Here is a 23583-nt window from a genome sequence, read left to right on the forward strand (position 1 = left end):
AGTTAGCAAGCTTATAGAAACTCAGTAACTGGGCAGAAACTAGGTAGCTAAGCTAAATAAAGCAAGAAAAGGCTAATTAAATGCAAGCTTGTGATTAGCCTACATTAGCTTTAGCTGAAGCTAAACTAAACTGAACAATATTACTAGAATCATTTTTATTCTTTCTTTTTTAGTGAGATTTTATTTTGGTAATTTAACCAAGCTTGAGCTAAAAACTAAATTTCTCACTAACTCACTAATTAGGTATTAATTAGGTAACTACGCAGCTAAGCTAAATAAAATGAGATATGCAGCTGGTGATATAACCACTTTGTTTTAGTTAAAGCTAAATCCAAACTGAACAAATCCGCCTTAACTGGTTTGTGCCTTTTAATAAAGTGACATTTTGGTAGTTCTAATAATTGAGAAAAAACAAACAAACTCAAATAAAGCTAACAAGACTACATTAATAAGTAGATAGCTACACTATAAAAAAGAGAACTATTTGAAATATCATCTGGTGAGACGGCCACCTACAGTATATGTGTTCAAAAGTACTGGGTCACCTACACATTAAACCTACAAGAGCTGGCCATGGAAACCATACCATAAAGCTCTCAGCGCACAGTTTTTGTGCTGATGTTAATGCCAGAGGAGGCCTTTGGGACTTTTAAGTGTTATGCTACATTGTGACTGAGCTCTTGTAGTTCCTAAACACCACAGATATTGTGGGAGATCTAAGAGGAAAGACATTTCACTAACTGATGGCATCTTACTACAATACCACACACAAATTCAGCGAGCCCTTTAGAACGACTCTGAACATTTCCAATAAGAGGGGAAATCCAACTATTTCAAATTCTGGCTTGAATGGACTAACCAGCGCTACAGCCTAAAAGTGTAATGGTGATAGGGTAAAAGTAACATATTTGGCACTTTTCATTATTTTTTCAGTATAAAAGCAAATACTTTACTGTAAGCATAATAGACGCTACAAGTCATTTTAGAGCATTCACCATTTTGACCTCACACCAAACTACTAACATTTACTAGCAGTTATCTTATACAATCAGGTGCTATCAAGGTAGCACTAGGTAGGAAAAGGTACCGTTGTAAAGCCTTAACCATCCAATCAGCACACTTTTGCAAAACACTGTTCTCTCTAAGTAGACGGAGTGGTAGCGATTAATATAATTATCTTGAAACAGACATAAAGCAGCGGTATTATGGATTAACATATTTACAAACTAGTTTAGAAATCAGTTTTCTCAACTTTAATGCTTCTTCATTTACTACTCTTTGACTGTGTGGACATCAAACGTGCATTAATTAGCTGAAAATACATCCACAGCCTCCCTCTGGGGTTAAGAGAAGAAACGAGGAAGTCGATCATAAGCAGAAATTACTGACCTTGCACGCCAGTTTATCAACCAAAGCCACAATGGAGTTCTTGAACAGGGTGGCAGCAGTCAAAGGCCGCTTGGTGACCTCTGTGATGCTCAGATGTCCATCTGGCCACATCTCCTTTAGGACTGGGTTGGCACTATGAGAAGCAAGAAAGCGGGGTAAAGAGTAAAGAAAGGACACCATTAACTAGGCTACCAGAGGAGGGATGTGCAGACCGAGGGAAGAAGAAACTCATATATACACATGACCCAGTTAATGAACTGTCAAGAGTATTATGATGCTGGGAAAAACTGTCAGTGATGCTTGTGTTTGGCACCTGTTGTACATAAGGCGCTTGAAGTCTTGGAAAAGCAGGTCCTTGTTCTTGTCCAAAAAGCCCTCAACGGAATATCTGCAATAGATGTAGAGAGGGTGATATGACAGTAATTATTTAGTAATGAGAGGGAGGCCCCATTGATGAGTATTTGGAGCGAACAATAACAATCAAGATGCTAAAGTTACACAGAAGTCGGACTAAAATAGCAACAGAGTTTAAAGAGTAAGCGTCTGCCACTCAAAGGGTCGCTATCATTAACTGCACTCTCTGCTACTAATGACTCACAGACCTCCGGCAAAGGATTAGAGCAAGAGTCATGCTGCTTAGTCAATTTACAAATTAGGTACATGGTCAAATTCTCCCCATGGCTCACGTTTAGATGAAAAGAACTGTCTACAAACTAATCTGTCTGCCTTTTTTTTTCTCTCCACAAACTGCTCAGTTGGTTTTGATGAGGCATCGGTGGGAGGTCACAGGCACATTGTAAGGCACAGTTACATAAGCTGTCCAGCTCCGGGGGATGAGCCTGCTGTAGTGTAAGCATTGCCTCATAAAAACCTCTCCCTCATATTCACAGTGTAACAATATGATGCACAGTGTGGATGCATTTCTGACTTTAAAGAGTGCATCCCTTTTATTGGACTGTGCACATAACCTGTAAAAGCACATAACCTTTAAAACCGGTAAAAGCACCAAAACAAAAATGTATACAAATATTCCCCTAAAATTACATTCTTTTAAACTACATTATATATAGGGGTTTTCTACTCTTATCACCCAGTTACAGGACTTTGGACTATAATCCACATTAACATAATCACAACAATGACACGTTTGGGACACTTTTGGGGTTCAGTGTCTCACTAAAGGACACGTATGTATGCTGATTATCACAAGTTGGGACCCAGTCATCAACTTCCTGATTACTGCAGGACTTGTTTTACCTTCAACTACTAAACCACTGGTTCTCAAACGTTCTCTGTCTTTCCCCACTTGAGGTTCCCTTAGCTCTGGAGGCAGAGGCAGATCATCTACTAATTGGAAGGTTGGTGGTTCAATCCCTGCCATGCCAAAGTATCCTTGTACAAGACACTGAACCCTGAGTTGCGCTCTGATGTGTTCACTGGAGTGTGAATGTTATATAGAAAAGCACGATTGTAAGTGAATGAAAGCATTATATAAGCACCAGTCCATTTAGAAGCTAGAAAGCCCTGAAACAGCCTTACTTTTATCCAGTTATTAACAATAATAAAGTATTCAACATGAATTTTACTTTCAATAAAGGCCACCCCATTGGCTTCAGAATACTCTTGTTTATTTTAAATTAGCTTCCCTTCATATTCAGTCCAATGCCAGAGCAAATGAGTCAGTGTCTGGTCTGATTTGCACTGTTTCTTGGGGGGCATATGATGGCAAAAACGTCCATATTTGAAGTCTGTAAAGGCTTATGCTGGACAGAATGATTTCACTGCACACTCTAGCATCCTAAGTTCAAGTCCAACATGTCACAGATTTCCATAATAGACAGTGTAAAAGTTGGACATAGCCTCCAGATCTTAGAAAGGATGCCAACGTGGAAGTGCCTTAAATCTGTATTTTAATGGCCACCAGGGGGCGATACCTGTGGCTCCAAAGAGACTTCCAGGCCTATAGAAGTCAAAGGGGAAATGGTCCAGGATTCGTTAACAACTTATCAATGCCTATGACAGATGTGTCTCCTTGGCTCTCAGAAGTCAATATAACCTGATCAGATTTCTTGGAGGCTTGTTGGAGTAAGACAGTGTGAAAAGAAGGTGAGGGTTCAGGACTCACAACAAGAAGCCACAGCACTCATTTACAAGAGTAGGAAAGCTGTTGCGACAGAGCAGACAGGAGAGGACAGGCAAAGACAAAGGCAGCCGGTCTCCAGAGACACGACAATGATTTAGAGGAACGTATATTAAAGTATGAAGGTCAAGGCTGGTGCAAGGAGACCGCTGAGTGGTACAAGGTGAAAGGGAGCACATATGGAGAGAGTCAGGTGACAAAGACGTGAGATGTCCTGCAATATAAAGCTGTAGAGTAGGAATATATGAAACTGTATATCTTTCCTGAAAGTGCTGCATGTGCAGGCTGAAATTCTGCAGGGATTTAAAAGCGCGGATAGCAACGAGAGCCAGGTGAGAGTTGCAGAACAGAAGCAGGAGAAGAGGAAACAGGATGAGAAAAGACAGAGGAAAAAGGAGGAGAGAACAAAGTAGGTCAAAGCTTCTGATACTGGTGGTTTGGTGAGAGTGGAGAAGGGGGGCCAGCGGGTGGTGAGGAAGAGAATATATTTAGCCAGAGTAAGGAAAGACTGAGACGGGATGGGATGGGACAGGGGATGGTGCCACCAGGAAGCAATATACGAGAGGTGACAGCTCAGCTGGAGAGACCCCGTCGTGGCCCTGAGGTGATCAGGGGCCGGATGATGGGGACACGTAGTGACAGGGACAGCCATCTGTCATGACTTACTGCAGGTCTGTGACACACGCTCTTATCCAGCCCGTCATGTTACTGCTGGCAGGAGTGGGACGCAACTGTAGTTTCAGACCCTGATGACATGGTTTTTCTTGGATGCTCATGACTAAACAATTAAACAAACTTAATATTCAATAATTTAACCCTCTCAGACTCAGCGTACGTGTGTGTTTTTTCTCTCACAGCGCAGTGGTCTGGCGATCAAAATTAATCTGCTTATCTTTCCAAAATGTCTAACCCTAACCCTAATGTCCAGACGAAAAGGAGGATTTATGAGCGTTAGAAGTTAGAAGGGAGTTAGACAGTTGAATTTTACACAATATCGTATTCTGACTGAAGTATTTGTATAAAATCAAAAACATACAGCGCTGCTTTAGCTTTAGACATAAACAAGGATGAAAAGCTAAATACAAGGAACATTTGGCAGGTTAGTGAAGTTGGCCTAGTTGACTTACAGGAAAGTGAAAAAAGCATTAAGTACAACCTTACTGCTTCCATAGTTACATCATCACTTAACAAGGCTGAATGGAGCACTCCATCTCTGACCTGATGTGCCAGATGTTTGTTACTAAGAAAACATCTGGGGAGAACGTTTAAGGACAGGCACTTTCAAAAATGATTACCTGGTATTTGGATGAACCATCTGTTTATCACTGTCTAACTGGCTAATTTCATCCAATCAGATCAACGAACCACTCGACATAGAGAGCTAGATGCAGCTGAAAGGGAGTGAGCCATCAGTCCAACCAGACAAATGGTTAGCATGTTGTAAGGTGATTCTTTGTAAGCAAAATCTTCATTTAAAAAGCATCTGCAGGCAATGAAAAGAACTTCAGAAAGTTCTTGACTAACACTGATGTTGATCAACCAACTGTCACATTATTTTGATCAAGTGGTTGACTCAAACTTTTTCTTTTGGAGTAGCATTAAAAAAAGCATACATTTGTGAAATAATTGAAATTAATAGAGTAATTCTTAAAAGAGTCTTGTTAGTTACAACCCTAATAATAAAATGAACAGCTACTTGCACATTACTGCATCAGTAATAATATTTTGTCTCATATACTACATCACTACTACAAGGACCTTTTCTTTTATGCATTTCAGGGGAATAGAAACACTATTGCTAACAGTGGGTGAGAGCGATCCTGAACTGATGCATGAAATTGTCCTGTGTTTCTGTGTGTGTTTGACATCCTGTTAGCCTGGATTTCCCAGAGTCACAGAACCTCAATAAACCTCCTTCAGTACTCTTTGATTACTGCTGCTGTATCACACAGAGACAAAATTGTCTCATCAGCTGGCTCCATCTCTCCTCATCCTCCTCCACTTGCGTGTTCCCTTGACATATTAATGTCCTTCCCTCTCTAGATTGAGGGCAGTACACGTGAGCTGTGGGGATCCAAAGCCACGGCGGGTGACTGCTGGCCAGGGGCCTCATCTGGCCGCCGCAGTGTTTAAATCCCGATAAGGAAATGGAGCAGTGATGGAGAAGGAAGCTGAGCAAAGTGTTTCTTCTGTAGTCTGTGTGTCATAAACCAAGCAACCACTAACATCAATGAAAAATAAATTCAACTTTCAGAGCAGGCTAAAAGCTAAAAAGCTCAATATGCATATATCAGTTTTATAGCCGTACATTTGATTTATGATGTCATCTGTCCTATAAATTGTTTTCTAGCAGCTCAGAACGCCTCCTGTTTGACTTTAGTAAAGTACACTTTTGCAAGCCGCTGCCAGGGTAACTATAGTTTTTTTTTTAGTTTTTAATTTTTAGATTTAGTCTACTTTTACAAGTATAATTTATCTGTACATTTACTACAGGGTCATGGTTGCAGGGGCATATGTAGATACCCAGACCTCCTTATTAAAGGCCACCTCATCCAGCGTGACATTCAAAGCCTGACATTATTAACGTTATTTCCCCAGTGTCCCGGGTCTTCCAGAAGGCCATCTCCTAGTTGGACTGGCCCAAAATGTCTCGTCTAGGAGGCATCTAAAAGGCATCCTAGTCATATATCTGAATCACCATACCTGCCTCCTTTCAAGGTGGAGGAGTAAGAGCCCAGACAGTTTTAACTGCTTTTATCTGCTTCAGCGTTTGCAGTGTTTTTGCTATAATGATAAAGGCTGATCTAAGCAAGTTTTCAGAACATATCTTATAAACACTTGACTCATAGTCATGTTTACCCTCCAGTCTCAATAAACATATCCAAAAATGTCACTAAAACGAAACATGCTTTTAAAAATCTTTACTATCTCTACTTACCTTTTATTAACAATCATTAAAATATCTTATTTTTCACACATAGTTTAGATTTTTGTGTAGTTTTAGTGAACTAAAATAACCTTTGTCACTACAACAAAGACGACATCAGTAATGAACGGTTGTCTGTCTCTCTGTATTATCCCTGAGGTGGACTGATGACCTGTACCCCGCCTCTGTCTCCCCACGACAGCTGGAACAGACTCCAGCACTCCTGTGACTTCAAACTAGATATGTGATCAAGAAAATAAATGGATGGAATTCATTCTATGTGTTGTAAAACATATATTTAAATTATCTTTATGTGATTTAAAATTTGACGCATAAAATGTTAGCGGTTCGGAAGTTTTTGGACATGAATGTCCACTGATCCTGTAGGAAATCATGTCTTTCCAGCTCTTGTAAGCAGATGTGTGCGTGTCCTCTCCGTGCCTCCACATTGCCCTGTTTATGTGCACAGTCGTGTCCTACTCACATATGTATATGTGACATCTGAACCCCACTGTAATCTGTGGAAACATCCACTGTCCATACAATTATACATTAAGTGGATATGAAAAGTGACAACATCTTTCCAGGATTGCACAGATTTTGGTAAACATGGGAATTTACTACATATTCTGCTCAGTAAAGCTGTCACTCTGGACCACTGGAGCCCAAATGATGTCATTGCCATGAGCTGACCTCCTTTAATAGGATTATATGGCTTACACTCGTGAACTCAAGCACAGCAGCCTGTCATTATTTTTTCTCCACAGAGAGGCCTTGGACTGAAAAACATGACAACAAACAGTGCAAAATGTAGCGACTCACGTGACGTCTCCGGCATAGTGGCGAATACGGAAGTGTTTCTGAAAGTCCATGCTTTTGTCAGTGGGGCTGAGCTGGAAACAAGAGAAGACAATGTGAGTGAAACATGATCTATTTAACTCAATTACAGACATCTTCAGTATCAACTTTATGAGGAGCTTTGGAGATCCTGCACTTCATAAAGCATCTCATATCTGGAGCAAACCTAAAAGGAAAAATATTGGAGAAACTCTGCTCTCTACTGGTAAAACCTCAAAACTGCACCTGTTCTTTTAGGTAACTATGGGTGTTTTTATTCTCCTCTATATTTAAATAAAAAAAATAAAAAAAAACCTACAAACATTTAAACGGTATTGTGCAAAATTCTCAAACCGCCTCTCATTTCTTCACATTTTGAACACTGAGATACCAGATCATCGATTTACTGAAACATGGAAACATGAATACAAACACAGTATATAAGAAAAACTTTGCCCCAAACCATGACACAGCTTAAATCGCGTTTTACAGATGGCCGTTGACCTTCTCTGTACACAGTGATAACAATTTGGACCAGAAATTTCAAATTCGGTCTCATCACTCCGTAACACCTGCTACCACTGATTTTCACTCCAGCTCTGATGTAATTTGGCATACCTCAGCCTTCTCTCCCCGTTTCCCTTCCTTAAGAGTGCCATCTAGAGCGCCACCCTTCTATTTCTGATGAGGCTTCAGTGAACAGTGGATGATTGAACTGAAGGGCCAAATGCATCTCTCAGGTTCTGTGTCAGGTCTTTGCTGTTTTTATGTCTGATTTCCTGACAGGACTTTCAGATACTGTTCATTTGATTTTAGGACTGTCACTTCCTCTTTATCTGGACTTGTTTGTTTTCCTCAATTTCTTAATGACAGAGTGCACACCACGCTGAGTTATGCATGATAACTTTTCAACCAATAGTTCTTTGAGAATCAACCTCTTGGTACAAAAACATATTTTATGCCTGTCAAACTGTCATCTCTGGTATTTTTCATATATGAAATAAAGAAATGCAAATAGGCTGTTTTTGCATCAGGCTGCTAATAAGTGCCCACAGACATATTTTAAAATTGGTTCTTTGCTAAGTTGTCTGTGTAAAGACAACACGGGTTCCTACCTTTCCTTGAGTTAGGTGCCTTTTTATCTTTGAATGATTTTTAAGTCAGTGTTAAGTAGCTTAACAAACAAGTAAAACATTCCTCTGATAAAGGTCAGGTAAAAGGACTGGAAATGAGTGAAAAAGCAGCCAATGTCCCAAGTAAAACATATGAAGGACCTTCAGACAGTCTAAAGAACTGTTGCTCAACAATTCCTTTAAATATTGTGACTGGTTAAATTATACGTCCACATAAATGGACATTTCTAGTCCTTCAAGGCTCAGCACTGCCTTCCATTTACTAATATCTGAAAGAAGATTTCATCTCATTTATTGATTCTGACTAGTTTGGATTTGTCTCAACCTTTATCCAACAAATTGCTTCACAGAATTGCTTCACTGGCTTTACTGGTTTTGTTTTTACATGTTTACAATCCACCCTTCCTGAAAATGAGCGAAACTCAATTTATTTTAGGTTGTAGCATTTCCACTGCTTTACTTCGGTGCTTCTAACCTACAAAAGGCAAATATTGGCATTTCTATTTTGGCAAATGATCAGATTTCTTCCTTCTTTTGCCTTTTAGGTTTACTGTAAGTCTGATGAGAACACGTTGAGAATAAAACCACTTCCTTCCCAGTTAATTCTGAAAGTTCGAGATCCTGTTTTTAAACCACTTTGTGTTAAAAACATTTAAAGATCTTCTGCTTTTGTTAAGAAGCTTGATAACCTCATCATGTTATAATTCACAAAAACAAATACTTTTATTATTGTGCACTGGCAGAAGTGCTAATGAAACCCAGTCATTATGAAAGCATCTTTCCAAGTATGAAGCAAATTTCTCCTAAACTTGCTAAATAATGCCTTGGCCAGGCAGAGGATGTGCTCTTTGAGTGCCCTTTTAATTGTGTGCTACTATTAGAGAGTATAAGGTTATTTTCTAACCTTCAAGTCTATTAAGGGAATCGTAGCGTAAATGTTACATGAGGAGACGTAGTAATTAGTTCTGACCTTGCGGGAGGTGTAGTGGGGGTGCTGTGCCAGTTTGGTGTCCATGCTGTCCAAGCAGACTGTGTCAGTGACTTTTCCAACAGTGAGGCAAGCCTCATCCAGAATGGAGATGATGCCTTTGTGGGCCTGCTCCACCAGGTCGACAATGATCTGGTTGTTGAAGTATTCGATCTGCGCATAAAGAGCATGACTGTCAGTACAAAGAAAGAACAGATTGGTTTGTGAATGAAGTGGTTGCTCTTGTTACTGCACGAGAATTTTGTTCTGTTCATGTGAGCTTTCGTGACAGATGTGTCCACATACAGAGAGTGCGTGGTTTTGGTCAGTTTCTTGGTTTTGCAATGACACCCCAATACAAACAGATTCACACATTGTTATATATCTGATGTTAAAATAAACTACAAGTAACGAGAGTCAACACAACAAGAGACTAGCAGTGATGTCGTAATCGGAGGCCATGGGATCTCAGTGAAAATCAACAACATGTGGCAACAAAAGGCAACGTAAGAGTCAGCAGTGCAAAGCTAAAGGGTAACTTTTCTCAACTTTGAGGTGAGTGATTGAAGAGACTACAAATGGGAGTGAAAGATGCTTATTGACATAAGAAAGTGTGTAAAAGACATGAGAGGGTTACCTAAGCAACCAGGTGTCCACTAGTGAGCACACAGGTCAGGGTTTTAAGCTCACACGAAACTCGTGTCTTTTCGTGACACTTTAAATCCAACACTTGATTAGAAGATTTTCAATCTGAAAACCTGTGATTTAAGAGTTTCCTTTTTAGATCAGCATTATGAAGGATAGCTGTAGCTTCTGGAAGCGAAAAGTGAAGCCAATGCACAAGTTTCTATAACCTGCATTAGTTTTAATAGAGTCCAGCAGGGGGCGACTCATCTGGCTGCAGAAAGACTTCTTGCATAGGCATCTATGGGGAAAAGGTCCTTGGCTCACTTTGTCTGTGTCCTCAGTAAACACTTTGATGAAGACTTCAGTGGATAAATCATAAATAAAACATGAAGCTAATTTGTAATTTATGGTCCTCATTAAAGTCAGAAATGAGGATTATCCAGGGTGTGCTAATTTGCAAAAAAAATTCTCACTGACAAGTCCAGTGTCCTCAGTTTCCCTCATTTGAACTGACCAAACAGTGAGGGGCTGTTCTGGGTTTGGGGGACAGTAATGCTACATGGGTTATCCAAAGTAAAAGTATAATTAAAACACGAATTTGAGATGGGATGGGAACCACTGAAGTTGATGTTGAATGCAAAAAACACTTTTAATCTCCCAGCCTGACCTTTAGATACACATAGACGCAACATTACATTTCAAAGTCAGAGTTTTTGGGTAGTTTTGCATAGTTCACTGTAAAATTATGGCTATTTATCTCATACTGGGTTTTGATGCCCACTTCATCCCCTGTCTGAAATCCAGCTTTCCTCTGATTGGCTGCCTCTCTCAAACAGAAGGTTTAAACAGCAGGAGTGTGAGGCTTCAGTGCAAGATCTGTTTGCCTGAGATGACCATATAAAGACATCTCCCTATTTGAATCACAGAGACAAGGCGAGAGAAATCTGTCTGGAACGGAGCATATCAAGTGGTCTGAAAGCTGACCTTTTGACCTTATTATTTTAAATTTTGTCATATTTCAGCATCCACCACTGGAACCGGATATATAATACAAGAGAAACAATGACAGGCTCACTTTGAGTAAGAACAAATATGGACGCAGCAGTTCTTGAGCAAGTGCTTGTGTTTGTGTGTTTTCCTCACATGTTGCCAGGTGATGCCTTCTCTCTGATATTCGTCTTGTTCCTGTCTGAGGATCAGCTCGATGAAAAGCTGCTGCAGCTTCTCGTTGCAGTAATTGATGCAGAACTGCTCAAAGCTGGCCAAAAACAGCGGAACAAACACTTGAGCAACAGCATCAACAATGACTTGTATTCACAAGAAAAGAGGGCGGATGTCAAAACACTGTTGTGACACCCACCTGTTGTTGTCAAAGATCTCAAAGCCATAGATATCCAGCACACCAATTACAGTGTTTTTCCCATGCAGCACTGGGTCGTAGTCTTTCACCTCAATGATGCTGTTGATGCGGCTGACGATCCAGCCGAAAAGCCTTTCATAGAGAGCCTGTAGGAGAGAAGGCAGAGCTTAAAATAATGTGACAACTGTGAAAATATGATAAAAGGAAAACACCTCACTGTATGTTGTAAACATCTATATTCATCCTCAGTAGCTGTAACACCATTTAGCTTTACAGTTAATGTGATCGTGTTGAGCTATTTTGGGCCTGTTTCTGGCACCTTGGCAAAAGCATCCCGTCCAAAGCAGGCATCCTGCTCTGTGTGCCCCTTCTCAATGACCTCGCCTCCTCCAGTGGCCACCGTGCGGTACAGGAGGCTCTTATTGACGCTGTCCGGTTCTGTGGCCGTCAGTTCTGAGATGTGATTCACAACTTCTTGTCCCACAATATTAACGCTCTCACCATCGCTCTCAAATTGCATATTGCCCTGAAAAAGAAACCAATATATTTCATTGGATGCTTAAAGTATATTAACCAATTTATGTTTTTGGTGTATTTCAAGAAAAGTCATTAAACTGAGCTCTAAAATACCAAAAGCAGAATGGTGGCGAGGATCTGATAAACTGAGTTGATCTCCTCTTTTGAGAAGCCAATAACTTCCAGTGCGCTCAACACGGCTTTGTGGCTCGAGCGATCATTGTTGGAGGTCTGGAAAGCGAAGAGATAAAATAAAAATGCAAAACAAAACAAATTTGCTTCTCCGTGACAGATGGGCTGCTGGGAATATTTTTCCAAATTATGCAAAAAATTTAAAAAAGATTCATTTTAAAATTCAGACAGTTTGTTTAATTTATATCAGTTATTCAAACTTTTATTCACTCTTAAACTAAAACTCTCAAGATGATATACTCACAGCAGTTTCCGCTCCCTCTTTGGTATAAACATAAACAGCAGGATCATTCTGCAGGTGAAACGACTGCAGCATTTCATCAGAGCCTCCACGCAGCAGCTATGAAAACACAGCAAATATACCAGCTCAGCACCATTGTGACTGCACAGCTGTGCAGGCATCACTGGGCAGGTGACATTTATTGTGGAGGTTAGATTGCACAACCTCGTTATTGCTGCGGAGTGAACGTGTTCATGTGTTCATGTGTTCATGTGATAATTGCGATAACTGTTTTACAGCAGAAGTGCAGACTGCGGTTTACCTGATAGAACGAGTGGAAGTTCCTCTCACCTCCTTGCTGTTGCACCACCCTGGACTTGAACAGGAAAACAGATTATGGTAGCAAATAAAAAATGCTACCTAAGGTACTCTTACAGTATTATACGATTATTCTGTGATGACGAAGCTTTTTCAAGAGTTACTTTCAGTCAGGTGCAGTTTCTGTAACCAATGTTAAGGTCATTCCTCAAAATGTGTTACACATTATTCGGTTCCATAATGAAAAATAATGCATTACTTTACTTATTCCTTAGAGGAGGAAATAACTTAAGACTACTCCATCCAGCCCCTTTAATTCAGGGTCACATGTGGGTTTTGAAGGCTATCCCAGGTGTCATGAGGTGAGAGGCAGCAGACGGCCTGGACAGCTCAATAGTCTATAACAAGGTTAGACTCCCTAATTAAGCAAAAGCACACAGAGAGAACCCCAAAAGAATTTGAAACCTGGGACCTTCTTACTATGATTTAACAACTACCACTCTACATCCTATTAGTTTTCTGCTACTGTATTACACGACCTGTGTGACTGCTATATATCTGCAAACCTCAGACAATTGGCGTTAGCTGGAATATACATCCATATATGTTTTCTAAGGAGCTTGGAAAGAAAAGCAACTGGACTTTCTTTCCAAGCTCAGATCACCATCATCTGGATGACTGAGAACACAAACATCCATATATGTTCATATATGTTCTCAGACTAAATAAATATTAGAACTGGAAGAATAAGACTAAATGTATCCTAAATATATTTGGTCACTTTGAATGCAAAACTGACAATAAATAAATCTGTCTGTTTGTTAGAATTTGTTCTCTTTTGCTCACTGACATTAAATGAAATATTTATCTGACAAACTCGACTTCTAACCTTTAAAATTGAAAATTGAAAAATATCATTACACCTTTACTACATACTACAGTCCAAAAAGGAACCGTGAAAACAACACTATGCACTCAGAAAAATGAAATTGGGTGGTTGTTACATTTACACAACTCTAACTTGTAATTTGAACAAAATAATTTCATGTTTATATGGTGAACGTAATTAAATCATGTAGGATCTGTGTGAAATTCAACAACTTCATTTGTTCTTGTTGAGATGACGTGACACAATCTAGTTGGAGTGCAGTGGTTAGTTGACTGGACTCATGAAATGCACAGGATCACACGAGACTTCAAACCACAGGAAAACCAAACACACACTACGTAGACGCTATTGCTACTTATTCATTGTGGTTTAACCTGTCAAGTACAAACATGTAGAAAAAATTCTGTATCAAGCCTTATAATCATAGCTTTCCTACTTTTTAAAGTCTGGATTGACAGCCTGGTGGCATGGCGGTTAGCACTGCAGCCTGGGTTCAAAACCAAATCCACAGTCTGGCTGGGTTTGCAGTGGGTTCTCTCTGAGTACTATGGTTTCCTCCCACAGTTAAAAGTCATTAGTTAATTAGTTAGGTGGTGATGCTAAATTACCCATAAATGTGAACATGAGTGCAAATGGTTGTCTGTCTCTCTGTGTTAGCCTTGCGACACACTGGCCCCACACCTGTCCAGGGTTTACTCCGCCTCTCACCCTGTCACATCTGGGATAGGCCCCAGTGTGAACAGAGCATCACATGTGATGCTAGTCAGCTGCCATTTTCAGATATCAAAGATTAATATTTCCCTGGATGTTTCTGAAACACCGGTGAAAAGTTTTACCTCCAAGAAGGACTTTCATGGCTTTTCCGAACACCAAATGAGCTTTTAGTGGAAGACTACACATGTACAGTCCACATACAGTAAAAATATAAGCATTTGCATATGTATCGTCCTAATAAACAATTATGCTTTAGTAAATGAGTTAAACAGCAAAAGTAGTGTGGAAGAAAAGAATTTTCACAGTGCTGATGGTTTTCTTTTGTCTCTGCTGTGGTGTCAAAAATTAATTTCTCCAGGAAAAACTGTCTTTGCTTTGTGTTTTAGACAACTACAACTCCAGTGCACCATGCAAATAAGACCAGACCACCTAGTTTTGGAGGAAAAAGTCCAAATCTCCACCAGCTGTATTTCTAGCACTGTTTCAGTTTTTCATCTCTGGATTTTTTTTTGCTGCTTCGAGACAGCGTGGTTATTTCTGCCCTCTGAGAATAAATCATGGCACCATCATTTAAACTGGATCTGAGTGTCAGACGGTTTTTTAACAGAGCGGATAAATACAGCAGCATCAAGTACCCCCAGGTGAGCAATTCATTAACGCGCAGCAGCAGGAGGATAGAGGCTTCACAGACACATCTATTCATGGATGTTCCCTCACACCTCTTTGTTATCACCTCATGAAACATTCATGTTCAGCAGGAAAGATGTAATTTAAAAGCTAAATGAGAAGAACTTTTTGGTACTTTTCAGCAGAGGCTCGCTGTGAAGGCCCTCTCTCTGCAGTTTAAACCCTTTCATCATCTCACCTTCTCCAGCAGGTAGTTGTTGATGTGTCCTCCGGTGGGATCGCCGTTGAAGTTGAAGTTGATGTCCATGTACTTGCCGAAGCGGCTGGAGTTGTCGTTGCGATTTGTCTTGGCGTTCCCAAAGGCCTCCAACACGCAGTTGGACTTCAGCAGCACATTCTTCACACTGATTGATCACGTTGTGGTAACCGATGATGGATTTACAGAATCAGCCATGAGGGAGGTAAAGTGCAGTCACAGGAATAGAAGAATGACAAGTTATTTATGGCAACATCAAATTAAAATAAAACCTATGAACCTAATGATCACGTGAGGGCTCACCTCTCGACCTCTGCCCTCTGGCTTGGGTTTGTGATTGCTGCAATGTACTGCATGATGTATTTACTGGCTTCTGTTTTGCCGGCCCCACTTTCACCTGCAACGCAAAAAATGTTTCACAACCTTTTTGAGCATGGAAGTGAATATAATATCAGAATAATTACATGATGTGAAAAAATGGCATCTCACTGACATGAGAATGTATTTAAGCAGCATGCCATCTAATGAATGAGGATACAGACATTTGGTCAACGCAGTAATAATCACTATCCAGCAGATCATATTGTTTGACAACCTTTATAGTACTATATCTATTCCTGTCTGCATAAAATAAGTCTTACATCCTGCCTGCCTACAGAGTGAAAGAAATAAGTAATAGTAAAATACAGTATACTTTATTTATGGCAAAGGTTGAAAAAATCCCCCTCTTACAATAGCCAACAAAATATATATATATATACAAAAAAAGCTTGGATACACAGAACAGGCACATATCTGAATGCACATATATTTACACAATGATAAAACAGTTTGATCAATGAGGTAAAAACTACACAAAGGTAAAGCGCTCAGAAATAAACTAAAAAATCAAACATAAGCCAAACACCCAAGCTATGGTGTGACTCATCACCTGATGACATCTTGCTTTTGACCAAAAAAGGAGTATAAATTACATTTACACAATTACAGTGTGTGAATGTGTGCGTGAATGGGTGGATGACTGAACGTGTAAAGCGCTTTGGGGTCCTTAGGGACTATGTAAAGCGCTATACAAATACAGTCCATTTACCATTTCCAAAAATACCCAGCTGAGTATTAAAACTGCATTAAGCGGAAACCCAACACCAAACACAGGGCTGATTTGTGTATGTGAAAATACGTCAGCGTTATTGTTTTGCCTTCATATAAGTAAAACCACACTCTCCCATGCTGTCACCTGTTTAACCCTAAATTGATTTTACAGTCACTGGTTTTGACTTGACCTCAGTTCTGTATCCCTATTGTAAAACCTGTATAGGTTTTAACTATACTAATATGTACTACTGTAATTAACAGTGATAAAAGTCTCCCATTATAGGACTAGATTTTCTAAAGCCTGAAAACAGTGTATGAATCTAGGTTGCTCCAGGAACACTGTGATTACAATTCAGTCAAAGGTCACGCAAAAAACGTATTTTTAAATCCAGATTTAGGCAAGCTGCCTGTTCAGGTAATGATAGAAAACCAGTTTACTAATTAATACTGCTACTGGTATAGCCACCTTATTTGGTATAGTTAAAAGTATAGCATCCATGCTTCCTAACTATTCATTATTTCCTAATTAATTAAATAACTTTTGTTTCTAGCATTAACCTCAATGTCCCAACATAACAGTTAACTTTGAGATTAGCATCATGCTAGTTAACTAAGGACCGTGGAAAAAAATTAAGAAAGCGACTGGACTTCTTTAAGTGGGTTGAAAGGCCTTCACAACACTTAAAGAAGTCCAGTCGCTTTCTTTGGTAGTGTAGATCCTGAGACTACCATGACCTGAATGACCGAGAACCTATACAAGCTAGTTAGCTTTGCGTTTTAAATGTTAGCACGGTGCTTTAAGCTAAATGTTCACATTATTATTATGTTAACTGTTGAATTAACAATGATACTAAGTGGTAAGTGCAATGTTTTTATATTGGGTTGAACATAACTTGCCTGTTCTTCTTGGTAACTGTGTAAAGCTAACTGCTATGCTAAGAGACCAGCTAAAAAAACACTTTTTGTGTTTTGAAGTGCTGATAGAGAATTCTAACTTTCTATTAAACAATAGTACTATTGTAAGCCTACAAAGCTGTGAGGTCACTTTTACAATAGAAAAAATCCTAACAGTTAAAAATTCTAACAACCTGATAACTTACACTCACCAGCCACTTTGTTAGGCGCATTTGTTCAACTACTCATTAAGGTATCTAATCAGTTGATCACATCCCAATACTTCACTCTTGATGTCTACTATGGACATGAAAGTGAGTTCACTGTACTCAAAAGGCCTTCACAGTTCCCTGATCTCAGTCCAATACAGCACCTTTGAGATGTGGTGCAATGGGTGAATGACATCATGTGCAGCAGACAAATCTGCAGCAACTGTGTGATGATGTCATGTGAACATGGACCAAAATTTTAGAAGAATGCTGCCAGCACCTTGATGAATCCATGCCATGAAAAATTAAGTCTGTTCTGAAGGCAAAAAGGGGTTCACCTTAGTGCTAGCAAGGTGCACCTAAATCAATTTTACATTTTTAATTCCATATTTTTGTCAAAGCACAAACAAAGAAAAGCAGAGTCACACTTAAGAGGGTTCATATTTTGACTAAAGTTTAGTTTTCTCTTTAATTTCCCTTTAAGTAGCTTTGAAGTTGTTAAAATGATCTCATTCCTCATTGGATTGTTCCAAATATTTAATAAAATAAAATCAGAGAAACCAAACAAGGTTTCAACATTGAACAGAAATCCCACCAGTCAGACATTTCAAGCTTATTATGAGGTTATTGAAAGTAAACAGCAGTGAGGTTAGTCGGACCTGATATGACGATGCAGGTGTCTTTGGCCCGTCTCTTCATGGCTTTATAGGCAGCATCAGACACTGCATACAGGTGAGGAGGGTTTTCATACAGCTCACGGCCTCGGTACGCTTCAATGTTATCTTTGCCGTAAATGTCCATCTGTCTGTATGGGTTAACGGAGACGACCACTTCTCCGATGTAGGTGTAGATTCGGCCCTTCTCAAACCTAACAAGACAAAAGGCAATCGCATACACCTGCTGTTATTAAAGATGGCATTTGTGGTATAGATATTCCAAATGCAGTAACTGCAGACCTGCTGTGGACATTTGAGATTAAAAGAAGACACAAAGCACAGTATTCAGCCATAGAGTCAAGATCAACCACAGATCAGCTGATCTTAGTGCTAGCTCATATCTACTTATACCCTTTTACAGAGCAAGTTAGCAAATCAAATGCATGTATTAAGCTCCTTTGTGCATGAATAAGCCACTGTGCAACTTGCCTCTATGTCAGCCTCCTTTTTTCAATACTTTTTCTGACTCAGCCAATGTCATATATTTTCTATCTGTATCTGTTTCTCCAGTTCACTCTCTTGTTAACGGGCAAGCAGGTGCAATTTAGCTGCATTTGCCATTAATTTTTTCACAATGCACATGAAAATGAAGATCATGCACCACTATGTCACAGCTGACAGGAAGTGACACAAGTGTCTGCATACTGAAAGCAGGAAATGAAACTTGTGGCTCGAAGGGCGTCACCAAGCCTTGGGTAATCTAACTGTGGGTTTGTTGAGCTGGGAGGGGTTAAGACTACATGCCACAGAGGTTAAACAGGTTGCTAGAATGAATAAGACCTAACAGTCGTGTTGCATGTATAGCTTTGTAGATGGTAGGTGTTGTGTTTGCTCAACATGTGGCAGAAATGCTGTGTCTCAACTCAGAGGTTGGAATCTGTCTTAAGGAATGATTACTGTTTATTTCATGGTGTTTTTAATTTAATGTGCTTGTGCTGGCTCTTTGGGTCAGGCTAAGTTTCAGGCTCCACCAGGATATGAAAGTAAGTTCAGACCACTTGCATAATTGTCTAAAACTTTAACCTAAAAACCATCAACATACTAAAACTTGCGCATGTGCTTTTATTATAACCGTTGTGTAATTTGTTGGTTTATTGTTCACCCATAGAGCCAGTTTAGAATCACCAATAAACAACTATGTTTTGGACTGTGAGAAGTAGCTTGAGTACCTGGGCAGAACAACGGCACAGGAAGAACGCACAAACTCTTCAGAGAAAGGCCAGCCAGCAGATAGGAAACAAGGAATCTTTTTGCATTGAGGCCATAGTGTTAACCACTCCCTGATCAGTGCTGTGAATGTGAGTGTGAAACATTGTCAGTCTCTCTGCATCGGTCCTGCGATTCACTGTTAACATTATCATTGCATTACACCTGCCTCTGGCACTGTGACAGCAGAGATACGCTCCAGGCCCTGAACTGGTTCAGCGATTAAAAATAGATGGATGAGTTTATTGCTTCTAATTCATTTTATCTGCTCCAATGTGGTCATTGTGCTGCCAATTTTAGTCATGCTACTAGCTGTCAGACACCAAAACTGCTTCTTGTTTCAGCTGTTCCCACTTGGGGTCACCGTAGTGGGAACAGTTCTTGCATCCCCTTCTGTCAAACCAACCCTCTGCATGCCCTCCTGCACTACACGAAAAAAACATCGTAGAAACAAAAGTTAGTAAACTATGTTATGCTTTTTATTTTTATGTTTGTGGACTATTTGTGCATGGCTGATGTATTCAAGCTCAGTTTAACAGCTTCTATAGTTACGTTCTTCCAACCAGAGTATTCAGGCAATAATTAGCTATACCAGAGAAACAAGAGGGAGACGTGGCTCTATCAGAGAATCCTGAATTTGAAATCTATTGGAGAATTTTATAGCGGCAAAGATGTTGATAGAATAATAATGTTCAAGAAGAAAAAGCTGTTTATCTTGTGCATAGTTTTGAAGCAGTTTTCATTCAGATTTGATGACTATGCAGTTTTTACATGCTAGTTGTCATCAAAGTCATTGGAAATTAGAATAGTGTTTTTCAAACAACTGACAAAAGTGGCCAAAAGCATTTCCAAGGCAGTTGACAAGTGCTGAGACCTGTTTCTATTACTACTACAAACATCTTTTAAATGGCATAAATTAAGAAAATAAGATAAAAACTTGGTTTCTTCATAATTTGGGGAATTTGTTCGTTACAGCTGTTAAAAATTAGGTTAACCTTTTGAGGTTTAAGTCATCATAGGTGGTAACTCCAACACTAAAACCCTAAACCAATTAATTTTTTTAAATCCGTGTCAGTTATAATATTTTTTTGTTTGTTTCTCCATAGCCAAGCCTTGGCAGAACAGTGTAAAGAAAACAAAAACAAAATTGTCACCCATGGCTTAGACCTAAGCCATCAGCGAGTTGGGTCTAAAGTCAACTCAGAGGGTCAAGCACAGGGTGTTGCACACTCAACCTTTCAACTGCAAGGTGATGGCTGGAAAACCTGCTGGGAGCAAGTCTCCACACACTCTCAGACTGACTCAGTGTGACTGCAATCTCTCGCAGATTAATTGGCAAAAGTTTCACTATAACTGTACTCTAACTTATAAATGCAGACAGAGTCACGACACATTGTAAACAATATGAGTTGGTCTGTGCTGAAGAGCGCAACTAAACTGCACAACATCTATTCAGGTTATAATCCTACATTATATTATATAATGGTAAACCTACATTAAAACAAGGTTGCCGAGCAGATATGACATTTTGCTCTAAATCTTTGTGTCTGTGCATGAAGACAGCAGCTGTAAAAGACAGCAAAAGATTTGCAGTGTTTGACTATTTGTCGCAGTTGTTGTATTATCACAAATAGATTGCATGTAATTGGCAACTTGACCCCATTAAATTGCAAGCGGATAGCAGACTGTATCGAAATATATGTAACTGAATGTTGTAAATTTTGTTTGTGCATTGTGAATCGCCAACAAGAAACAAGATAGAAATTAGCAGTAGCTGTAAAATCTATGTGCAGCACATCCGTGTTGGAAGAGACGGATTGAAACTATGTTAAAATTGATTGTCCCTTTCAAACAAATGTCGTATTAATGCACCGGAGTTGCTTTGAAGATTGCAACTGACAGCGAGTGGTCCCAACCTGGTCCTCATTTCCAAAGCAACCATTTGAAAGGCAACAAGGCTGCAAGTTCACTGTACATGATTGCACTATTTTTGGTCGTGCCACAGTCCCCAGCCATGATGTTCCTTAGTATGGCTGTAGCATAGGTTAAACTACTTTACATGTTAGTAAATGAGGGTTAGTCCTTAATGATTTTTAAAATTTGAATGCATTCAAATACATCAATCCATGTACTGATGAAGAGTTCAAAGTAATTAAGTATTTAGAGGTGTCAGTAATCGTGTAGTTTCTGTAAGTATTTATAAAGTATCTCCCAAATGCAGCCAAGAAATGCAAACTTTCTTTCCCTGGATTGAGAGAGTGCAGCCATTGCAGACCTCAGTATCTATAATTTATGCCCCGTTCAAGTTATTCATATCAGCTCATACAGTAAAAGTGTTCTGACTGACTGAATGGTACTTAGTAGTATTCCCAAATTGCAGATGGCTGAAAAATCTAAAGAAAAAAAACATGAAGAATCTGATGAGGTGTTTGTGCACCAGATATAACCATTAAAAGCTCCTACACACCTTATTAGTCATTCTTCAGGTCTTGGGAACTGTTAGGAAGGAATATCATTTTTCCAAAAGATATAATACTTTTGGTATTTTGATAAAGGTGGAAAGCAAATGATTCATCAAAACATTTACTGACCTCTTGAAATCTATGAATGGGGACACCATCCTCAAAGAGACCACTCCCATTAGGAAAGAAATGTTTCATTACTGGTAAAAGTCTATCAGTCATAAAACCTTTGTAATGATTCAGTGAATGTTTCCTCATAGGAGACTAGCAGACTATGATCATGTCACTAAAGTACTTCTTAAAGTGACCAGACACCTTATTTCAAACTTTTTCCTTTAATTTGTCTCCTGTCTATGAGTTTGGTAGTTGTTCTTTGGCCCCAGACAAGTCTGATCAAGCTTCTGATGAAACTCTATGGTGCCAGGCCAGAGTGATGTGAAAAATGTTCATCTAGAGCCATCAGCTGTGCACACGTCAGCTGAGATAGTGTGATTATTCTCTCTAAGTCTCATTTAACAGTGTCTGACATTCTGGTGTTTTGGCTCCCTCTGCTCATCCTTCAGGATGATGATGGCCTGGATAAAAAGTGCCGTGTGACTTCTCACAATTTGAAATGAGGACACGGTGCCCCTCTAAGAGGACTCTGAGGAAGCGAGAAAAGTCTGGACCGAAAGCATTTACACGCTAAAAGTCATAAAACAAAACCAGAAAAAATTTATATCTGGATATTAAACTGTTTAGGTTTGGTCTGTTGCCATGCGTGTAATTTGTTTCCCTTGACAGTCAACGAGGTGTGGTGGTGAACAGATCAACCACAAGCATTTACACTGAAGCTGAGCGGGAAAGTGGGGGTAGAAGTGAGTCATGGTCTTTTTTTCCCCTTTTATGTTTTATTGTAACATCCTCTCTTAGCCACAAGCTTATAAATTCAACACGCCAAACTGTTAGTATCAGTATTGTTGTATGAAATTTATACCGTTGTTTTTTAACATGTACATGTTAAATCCTGTCAGTATTCACCTTAATTTATCTTTAATTTTTTTATTCCTTCATAGCTGGCTAAACAAAGATAAGTAAAACCCAGCTGTTTTCCTTCACATACCACCCGGTACACGTGAAGTATAACCCTCTGCATCTCTGTCATCCAGCTGCTTCCACCCTCCTCCTCCCCTCCCTTCCTCCTCTCTAACTGTATCTCAGGCCTTACCTCAGCTTCAGATTTTCCATAAACTGCTCCATCGTGACCTCGTCCAGGAGCACAAAGTCTGACTTCCCAAACTCCAGACCTTCCAGCTCCGCCATCCCTGCTTGAACTCGCTAGACACAAAAAAAATAAAAGACAGACCAAACCCTGGGGAACAGAAAGCACCTCAAGGAAGAAGAAAGAGAAGTATGCTCGACTTCTGGGACCCGGTAGTGTGTAGAGAGTGCGCTGTAGGCGTGGCGTGATCTTTGGTTGGGTCTTGAGGCTGTGTTCAGTCAAGTCACTGCTGTGGTAACATGCTACAGCACGTCATGCTGTCAGTCACTCGCCTGTGCCCTCACACGGACCTATATAAATAGGAGGAGGCTATCTTTAAAAGCTCAAACCGCTTCTGCATCCTCCTTCGGCTCTGTCTTCCTGCCACACGTTGTCCAAATTTCTTAGCTGTCACTGAGCAATGCTTAACGCGCTTGCCTTTCAGCCGTGTCTTTTTGTGTGTCTGTGTGTGGATGTGCGTTTTTTGTTTTACTTATATCTTTACTTTCCAGGAACAGAAACTCACATCTGAGAAGCTGCCAGACAAGAACAGTTAACCTCGCTAATTTTGGGGTAGAGAAATGGTCTTTATCTCATGGCATTTCCTTTCTTAGTTCTGCATCAGCAATGCATCATGTTCCTCAGAGATT

At 39.7% G+C, this 23583-nt stretch overlaps 1 protein-coding gene across 5 annotated transcripts in view; it reads right to left on the reverse strand.

Annotated features, from left to right (window-relative positions):
- Positions 1-23583, reverse strand: part of myo1g (myosin IG) — a 68495-nt gene that overhangs the window by 41125 nt on the left and 3787 nt on the right. For 2 of the 5 annotated variants that reach the window (XM_031756794.2, XM_039605611.1), the window contains exons 1-14: positions 22901-23244; positions 17969-18177; positions 15415-15508; positions 15094-15259; positions 12630-12683; positions 12332-12427; positions 12010-12126; positions 11699-11905; positions 11380-11525; positions 11163-11277; positions 9396-9566; positions 7278-7348; positions 1703-1777; positions 1390-1522 (exon numbers count right to left, since the gene is read on the reverse strand). In XM_031756794.2, coding sequence (XP_031612654.1) covers positions 1390-1522; positions 1703-1777; positions 7278-7348; positions 9396-9566; positions 11163-11277; positions 11380-11525; positions 11699-11905; positions 12010-12126; positions 12332-12427; positions 12630-12683; positions 15094-15259; positions 15415-15508; positions 17969-18177; positions 22901-22995 — 1749 coding nt within the window. In that variant the 5' untranslated portion in view covers positions 22996-23244. Of the gene's footprint in view, positions 1-1389; positions 1523-1702; positions 1778-7277; positions 7349-9395; positions 9567-11162; positions 11278-11379; positions 11526-11698; positions 11906-12009; positions 12127-12331; positions 12428-12629; positions 12684-15093; positions 15260-15414; positions 15509-17312; positions 17436-17968; positions 18178-22900; positions 23245-23583 lie in introns of those variants that run through there. The other 3 variants (XM_031756795.2, XM_039605612.1, XM_039605613.1) reach the window with 3 other exon arrangements.

This window comes from Oreochromis aureus, linkage group 22 (assembly GCF_013358895.1).
Source record: "Oreochromis aureus strain Israel breed Guangdong linkage group 22, ZZ_aureus, whole genome shotgun sequence".
NCBI lineage: Eukaryota > Metazoa > Chordata > Actinopteri > Cichliformes > Cichlidae > Oreochromis > Oreochromis aureus.